At 41.2% G+C, this 8893-nt stretch overlaps 1 protein-coding gene and 1 long non-coding RNA gene across 2 annotated transcripts; both read right to left on the bottom strand.

The window, feature by feature from the left end:
* Window positions 1-2115: 2115 nt before the first annotated feature.
* Window positions 2116-3218, bottom strand: LOC122771559. Its single transcript, XR_006360616.1, has 2 exons — window positions 2409-3218; window positions 2116-2259 (listed from the first exon to the last, which is right to left on the bottom strand). It is a non-coding gene; the product is annotated as an uncharacterized LOC122771559 (long non-coding RNA).
* A 120-nt stretch (window positions 3219-3338) lies between these two features.
* LOC122770631 (lipopolysaccharide-induced tumor necrosis factor-alpha factor homolog) lies at window positions 3339-8693 on the bottom strand. The gene is made up of 5 exons (XM_044027592.1): window positions 8635-8693; window positions 6167-6316; window positions 5949-6002; window positions 4101-4248; window positions 3339-4014 (listed from the first exon to the last, which is right to left on the bottom strand). Exons 2-5 carry the CDS (start codon window positions 6297-6299, stop codon window positions 3909-3911), a joined length of 441 nt encoding a protein of 146 aa, XP_043883527.1. The 5' UTR covers window positions 6300-6316; window positions 8635-8693; the 3' UTR covers window positions 3339-3908.
* Between the last annotated feature and the right edge of the window lie 200 nt (window positions 8694-8893).

The raw sequence follows: 8893 nt of genomic DNA, 5'->3' as shown, positions 1-8893 counted from the left end.
ATCCTTGTTTATCTTTTACTGGATTTCACTGCCAGTACTACATCAGAATCAGAAGAGCTTTATTGCCAAGTACGATTTGCACATACAAGGAATTTGTTCTGGTGTCATTGGCGCATAACAAGCATACAAAATTTTTAAAAGTGAACAGTAAACGTATATATACACAGTGTATAAATGTTTTTAAAGATGAAAAAGAGCACTACAGAAAGAGCAGTAAAGAGCAGTAAAGAGCAGTACGACTGGGCAGAAGTGAGTAACAGTGCAAAGTGTAATAAGTAATAGTAATGACGTTAATATAACGCATAAAAGGATGTAATGATAATGTGACATGTAGAGGCAGAGGAGGAGTGTGAGGAGTCAGAGTGTCAGGGGGGGTCTCCGGGCCTTGTTGATAAGGCTAGTAGCAGACGGGAAAAAACTGTTCTTGTGGCGTGAGGTTCTGGTCCTGATGGACCGCAGCCTCCTGCCAGAGGGGAGTGACTCAAAGAGTTTCTGTCCGGGGTGGGAGGGATCAGCCATAATCTTTCCTGCACGCCTCAGAGTTCTGGAGGCGAACAGGTCCTGGAGAGATGGAAGATTGCAGCCGATCACCTTCTCTGCAGACCGAATGACACGCTGCAGTCTGCCCTTGTCCTTGGCCGTGGCAGCAGCGTACCAGATGGTGATGGAGGAGGTGAGGATGGACTCAATGATGGAGGAGTAGAAGTGCACCATCATTGTCTTTGGCAGGTTGAATTTCTTCAGCTGCCGCAGGAAGTACATCCTCTGCTGGGCTTTTTTGATGAGAGAGCTGATGTTCAGCTCCCACTTGAGGTCCTGGGTGATGATAGTTCCCAGGAAGCGAAAGGAATCCACAGTGTCAACTGTGGAGTCACAGAGGTTGATGGGTGCAGGTGAGGCTGAGTTCTTCCTGAAGTCCACGATCATCTCCACTGTCTTTAGAGCGTTGAGCTCTAGGTTGTTTTGGTTGCACCAAGTGACCAGCTGGTCAACCTCCCACCTGTAGGCGGACTCGTCACCATCAGAGATGAGTCCGATGAGGGTGGTGTCGTCCGCGAACTTCAGGAGCTTGACGGACTGGTGACTGGAGGTGCAGCTGTTTGTGTACAGGGAGAAGAGCAGAGGAGAAAGAACGCAGCCCTGGGGGGATCCGGTGCTGATGACCTGTGAGTCGGAGACATGTTTTCCCAGCTTCACATGCTGCTTCCTGTCAGACAGGAAGTCAGTGATCCACCTGCAGATGGAGTCAGGCACGCTCAGCTGGGAGAGCTTCTCCTGGAGCAGAGCCGGGATGATGGTGTTGAAGGCAGAGCTGAAATCCACAAACAGGATCCTGGCGTAGGTTCCTGCAGAGTCCAGGTGCTGGAGGATGTGGTGGAGGGCCAGATTAATTGCATCGTCTACAGACCTGTTGGCTCTGTAGGCAAACTGCAGTGGGTCCAGGAGGGGGTTGGTGATGGCTTTCAGGTGTGAAAGCACAAGACGCTCAAAGGACTTCATAACAACAGAGGTCAGGGCGACGGGTCTGTAGTCATTGAGTCCTGTGGTCCTTGGCTTTTTGGGAACAGGGATTATTGTCGAGGTCTTGAAGCAGGCTGGCACGTGACATGTCTCCAATGAGGTGTTGAAAATGTCTGTGAACACTGGAGACAGCTGATCAGCGCAGTGCTTCAAGCTGGATGAGGAGACAGAATCCGGACCAGCTGCTTTCCTGGGATTCTGTTTCCTGAAGAGTTTGTTGACGTCCCTCTCATGGATGGAAAGAGTCAACACTGAGGTGGGTGGGGAGGTGGAGGGGGGGACCTTTAAGGTGGGCATTGGTGGAGATGCCCAGGCCCCTGCTGAGGTGGGGGAGGTGTAGGTGAAACACTGGAGCTGGGGGAGTTGGGAGGTGTTGTGGGGGATGGTTTGTACATGTCATCATATCCTATCCTGACTTATCTTATCTCTATTCTATTCTATCAGTCATCCATCCATCTTCTACCACTTTATCCTCCACATGAGGGTGGCAGAGGATGCTGTGTCAATTTCATACACACACACACACATGTGGGTAATCATGTTATTAATTTGCGCACAATAACTGGAAGGTACATTAATAACATCACTTTGCACTTTAGTCACGATAGCACTTTATTGGCCATAGCTTGCACAGTACATTTTGCGTATTACTCTATTGAATACTTATCGAGTTATTTATTAGACCGTGTGACCGCAGGTGATTGTATGTCTTCGGGCAGGTGCGGCACTCGGCTCCGTCTGCAAGAGAGTAGAGCGGGTTGAGCTCTGACGGAAAGATGTGTAATTGAAATGATAACAGTGTGAAGCATGTGCAGAGTTTATGGCTGAATGTGTTTGGTGCAATATCGGGTGGAAGAAGTGTGAAGGATATACGTGTTAACACTTACCTGTCCGGTACTGTGTCTGCTCCAGGGTGCGCGGCCAAAAGATTCCCTCGGGGCACGGGCACCATGATAAACGTTCCGTGACAGACCAAGTGGCCGGATAGGACGGGGGGGGGGGTTCAAATGTTTGGTGGTTATTTATTGTAAAGATATTTTATAGGTTTATCGGCAGGGGCATATCAGTAACAGAAGAGTGATGAAGATTAGGTGCTAAGGGTAAAAGGGAAAAATTGTCACTTGGTAAAATAACCATTTGATAAAATTTTAAGTTTACCTTATTAGTGGAAGTGTTGCTGCAATTGAAATGAAATAATAATAAAATGTGAAATGGGGAAACCTGACCAGTTCTTTGGCGTCATCCGGCCGCTCACCGGTCGCCTTTCTCATTCACACACACACACACACACATATACAGTGGCATTTATGTGTGAAGCATTGTGGTAATTTTGTCGTCTCGCAGCCTTTTGGCTCTATCTACTGTCTATTTGCAGAACTACAGGAAGCAGGAAGACTGCCGTTCTTGTAAAATTAAATTTGGGCTTTAACCAAGCACACAAGCAGTATGGAGAATATATATCTATATAGCATGTAGCTATAGTCATAACTCAACTTGTGATAAGACTGCAAGTATATCTACTAATGTGCACAGTGTAAAATAATAGCAGTTATATAGTACTGTATAATGAATGCTGTCATATTAATGTATAAAGGTTGTATAAAAGTAATGTGGAACGTAAGTGGAACGTTAGGGGAAGCACAGGATAACCCAGGGGGAACCTTCAGGGCACGTTCCCAGAATGTTCTGGGAGCCAAAAATTGTTAGCTGGTATGTTTCGAGTTGACTTGGCGTACCACAGGTGGGGATAATGTCTGCTGTCATTTGGCTAATAACTGAAAGAGCTTTTGATAATGAATTCAAATGAAGAATGAAAGTTATCATAATCAGTTTATTGCCAAGCAGTTATTATATTTCAGTGATTAGTCCATATATTCATTTTAATCATTGTAATATATATCAGTGCTTCATAATATTGATATTCTTATGCTCAAATATTTATTTATATTCGTGGTCTCTATTTTTATATATAAAATATCAAATAGGCACAAATCTGATTAAAACATTCAGTACGCCATTAAAATTAAATCATTATAATACATTTAGATGCAAACAGGCACATCATTTTGTCTTTCATTGCATTCCAGAAAAATGTGTCATGAAATTATCAGAAAAAGACAAAAAAGGCATTTAACATTGGTGCATATTATATCGAGACATTTCTCAGATCACAAAATCTGATCATCATAAGTAAAAAAATTTTACACGATCACGTTTCATGACTGTACATTTTAATAAATCACAAGAAAATAAGAAATGATAGCTCTTTAGTTAAATTAAAGTGACACATATCGACGGATGGATTAATGCTGGTGCCCCTGACGTCTGATCACGACTGCTCTTACGTCCTTCTGTTGTTACAATTAAATATACAGTAAGGTGATGATTCACCTGCGTTTATAGACGTGCAGCACGGTGTCACATATGGGGCAGGAATGCACCACATCTTTGCAAGAATCCACGCAGAAGGGAATGAAACAGCAAGGCCAGCACCTGCGTCAACGTCAGGAAAAATGCTAAATAATTTAGTGTGTTTGTGTGTACAGTATGTGTGTGTGTGTGTGTGTGGTTCCACTCACAGGAAAAGTCCAAGTAAGCCACAGATCAGCCAAGTGAGCATACCACTTCTGTACTCGGTTTTAGTGAGAACCGAGGTTTGGCAGCGAGGACAGGTCATCTGTCCAGGACCCTCAGTTGGCATGTGCTGCACAACCACTACTGATTGCACTGTGACAAGAAGCAACACAACTTATTATTATTATTATTGTTATTATTATTATTATTGTTGTTGTTGACAATTACAACTCACACAGTCTCACAAACCCACCTTGCAAGAATATCTGAGTGGCAAACAGTGTGGCTGTGTATTTAACTATTAGAGACATCACTGAAAAACTTTGTTACTTAACCTTTCTGTTACCATCCTGTCGTCACAGACAGGATTTGGCATGCGTACATCTCATTACCGTAACTCCTAGACGTTTGTGTTATCTAGAAAATTCAAAAATGATGGACTGGTGATCTGTCCAGGGTGTAGTAGTTTCAGTAGTAGAAGTTTTAGAAGTTGTTTTACTGGTAGCTTAGTAGTTTTAGTGGTGGTAGTTATTTTAGTTTTAGTTTCGGTAATAGTTTATGTAGTAGTTGCTTTAGTGGTAGCAGTTTTAGTAGTACGTTTACTGGTAGTTTTGTAGTTGTTTTTATGGTAGTAGTTTTACTGGTACTTTTGTAGTTTCGGTAGTAGTTTTAGTAATAGTTTTACTGGTAGTTTAGTAGCTTTGGGAGTCAATAAAGCAGTGGGGCAGGCGCCAACACAGGGCTTCAGTATGATGATAGGAGGAAGTGTCTAAAAGATGGAGCCAGTTTTTGATTGACAGCCTTTTCAGCCTCAGTCCTGTGCGGATTTTGTGATGAAGTCTGTAGACAAACAGCTGCTCATTGTGTGTTATTTAGTCACTGATATAGAACATTTTCATTTGTACATATACACTGTAAATAAAAACACTATTATAGCATTTCAGTTTTACATAGTAAAGCAGAAAGCAGAAATAATGAGCTTTGTGCCCATATACTTGTCATTATGGTAGCCCCCAGGACTTCCACGGAATGACCTTCCAATCACAGACAAGATTCAAGATTCAAAATAAATCCAGGTGGCCTGATTGTCATGATGGTCACACAACTGTCTCTGTGTTTTTCAGAATAGCCATGTTTAGATCTTGTGTCGCTGTTACAATCCCACGCTGCACGCTTAGTTTCATGTCAAGACAGACAGACGCAGAGGCCACAGTGACATTGCGCTAGTAAAGCAAGATGATGGCTGTAAACTGGTTAGAGCTTGACTGAAGATATGAAGAAGAAACCCACAAAATGAAATGAAATGCTACTACGGTACAGAACGCAGTTATTTGACTGTGCCCCTGTGCTGCTGGTGTATACACACAAAGGCTCCCTCAATCAGGTCATTGCTTGACACAGCCCATTTTGAGATGAAGATGCTTTACGTTCATTAAGTTCCTAAAGAACAAGCAAGCAGAATAGCAACAACAAATATTACCAAACATTACACACTGCAACTTTAATTTGGGAAAAAATTGGTGCCATTTCAACTGTTCTACTTTCTTAATTTATCTTCACCCTTTTTTTCTTTTTCTTTTTTTTACTTTTGTTGCTTGCTTTCATGTCTGGTGGTGTTTACAATTCCCTTTATGTACGTCTCTACTTTTCCTCTGTTATTATTGCACTCGTCTATAGGTCTTCATGTTCTTTGTTTTGTTTGTTTGTATACAAATTCAAATATCAATAAATCATTTTCCAAACAAATTGGATAAATTCATGTACAACACAATTTAAATAACATTTTCTTTATTTTGGATTAAAATCATTACTTGGCACTGCCGTTATAGCTGATGCTGTAGAGCGTCACTCACCGGGGTGCACGATCTGCGGTTGTTGCTGACTGTAAGTGTAAGCGGGCTGTTGAGCTGCATATGAGAAGAACACATTTTGCTTGAGAAAGCTCTAAAGGACAGAATCCAGTACGTGATGCCCAACGGCCTCTGTAACACATGTACAAGAGATATGAACTATATCTCCGTACAAGTGAAAAAGTGATATCAAGTGATAAAATAAAACAGATGGACGTTACCAGGCTGAGCAGGATATCCAGCGTAGACTCCAGTGTTATAAGCTCCAGCATTGTAGTTTGCGGGGGGGCCTGGGTATGGCGGCACTGGTGTGTTCATCATTGGCGGCGGAGGTTCCAGACCCTTATTATCCATGATGTCTATTTGATGGACTAAAGGGGAAAAATATCTGGTAAGAGCAGGATTAACCTCTCGACCTCTTCACTATACTCGTACATGTGGGATGGACTTATCTGGGTGGCAGAGAGGAAAGACACACCCATGATAATTTGCCGTGGGAATAATACACAACTCCTTATATGGACATCCTGCATGTGTGTGTGTGTGTTCATAGGTCACATATTGAGGCTTTAAACAATGTGGTGTTTTTTTCCGTCTTCTTTTGTGCTGTTGAGTCAAAGTTATGATTAATTTTATATCACATTTTTAGTAGCGATATAAAGCAACAACGATTGTGCAGAAGTCACAAAATAGACTGTTTTACATTTTTTTGTTCATAAAAACAAGCCTGTGATGTATTTCCTAATTTCACAAATTCAATCCGATTTTAAACATTCTAAGTACAATTTGCTCAAGTGTGTTTATATTGCTGGTGAAAAGTATTATCTTTTTATCCAACAGATTGCCGATAGGTTTTGCTGGAAAAAAGAATATAAGACACGCTATGTTGCTACATTCTTATAGCCTCTAGCCTCTGTATATACTGTAAGTTCAAACATAGTTATTGAAAAAAGCAGCCAAAATGCTGTGTGTTCTAAGGGTCAAAACCAGGACCCGTCTGCCATTTAACACTGTCACAACACGTCTGGGTTTAGTAAACTATTATTTTAAAATCTATCTATTAGTTGAAAAAGCATTTAAATCAGACAGAGTTGTGACTTTAGATTTTTAAATGATTACTTTGTTGCTCACTGTTACTACTTTTCTGCAGCTTATTTTAGACATACAATCTGGGTTATTTTTTCACTTTGTTTAATAAATGTTTCTATCATTACCACACGTGTCTGCACTGTATCTGTCATTGCCATTGTTCGTTTTATGCATTGTTTTGAATGGGTATTGCTGAAAAGAACAATTTACCCCCAATTAAAGGGAAGAGATTAATCTACAAATACCCAAATGAGGTCCTCCAATTGCTATTAGTCAATGACAATAGAGAGAGTGAAGTGTTTAAAATGTGTTTCTCTTTCATGTATTTCATGTTACTATGTCAACACTGATTCAGAGGTATGATTGTGAGCAAGCAGGTTTGGTGGCATTACATTTTAACATAATAAAGAACTTGTTTACTAGTTTCACTTTGGTGTCACACCTTAGCATCTCTCCTCTGACGTCACGAGTCCCATTGTCTGCACGTCTGTGAGGGGTCAGTGCACCGGAGACAAAACATAACCCCCTGCACACGGCAGAATGAAACGGATTTGCAAATATGGAAAACACGAAATAAAGCACAGGGAAGAATTGCTGCAGTTCACTCCCAACGGTCAAAACTAACAACACAGCGCACCATGTCATTTGTCATAGGAAGTCACACTTTTTGCCAATTATACTGTAGTATGATTATAAACATACTTATAAAACAGTCGACATGTTGAGTCAGTATTTCTGTGTCTTTTTCAACGTGTGCTTTAATGAATCTCATATCAGAAAATGTCCAAAGGAAACGTCAACAAGTCAAAAGTTTTCTTGTGCGTGATACATTTTCTTGTCTTTGCTTGTGTTGTTTCTACTTGCAGAACATTTGCTTATGTTGCCTGTGTGTGTCGTACGACTGGCAAATGTGTCTCTTTTGTTTGCGGGCTTTTGTTCTTGAAGTGTTACCAAAGGACGTTCTCCTTTATTAGCACGCGTTTTCTTAAGCCGCATTGCACTCAACTCTCACATGACTGTGAGTCATAAAGTGCTGAGTCACGACATAGAGTTACATTACAGCATAACCTATAACATATAAAGATCAACATTGCAGTGAATCGCGTTTACCGAGAGTATAAACGGACAAAGAATGAGCGGAGGCTCTTGTTAAACCTGTTGTATGAGTTCATTCACATGATTCATGATTGCTTTCAGAGTTCCTGTCATGTCATTGGTGAATTGAATAAAACGTTATCAAATAGCCCCGGAACATGACACACACACACTCATAAAACAACAGGTGAGGTTCACTGTAGCTTCACCCTCAACACAAAGTACAAAACATACACGTGAATAATCTTTACTTTGACTCCAATTCAGCAAAGGTTATTTTTTGACTTCTCTTTCATGGCATTCAGTAGTAAGTCTTCAAAAATAGCTCAACAGCCTTCTAGGCGTTTATAAAAATATCGTGTAGTTTTTGTACAGAAGTTGTACCGTGACTTTGTTTTAAATGAACAAAGTCAAGGTTCTGGTACTCGCGTATTACATCTTTATCTCCACTGTTTCCGTCTGTTACATTTCCTTGACAATAGAGCACCAATCTGTTGCTGCTTACCTTGCGGAGGGGAGCAGGAATTGTTCTGAGAGACTAATCCTGCTTCCTTTAAAGACAAAGGTCATTGTGATGTGTCAGAGGGAAGGTGGAGCAACACCGTGGAAACACCTGTGTTCATACACACCCCTCTCTTATCACAGCGCTTAACGGAAAGTTTCCCTGCAGAAGACATGAAATAGATTAACATACAGTTTTTGCTTTCAATAGATCTTGTCAAAAAATTCAGCCACTTAATCAGACAAAAGGTCAGGGTTCATTG

The sequence above is a fragment of the Solea senegalensis genome, linkage group LG6 (genome assembly GCF_019176455.1).
Source record: "Solea senegalensis isolate Sse05_10M linkage group LG6, IFAPA_SoseM_1, whole genome shotgun sequence".
Classification (NCBI taxonomy): Eukaryota; Metazoa; Chordata; class Actinopteri; order Pleuronectiformes; family Soleidae; genus Solea; species Solea senegalensis.
This window is presented reverse-complemented; position numbering and strand designations above follow the sequence as displayed.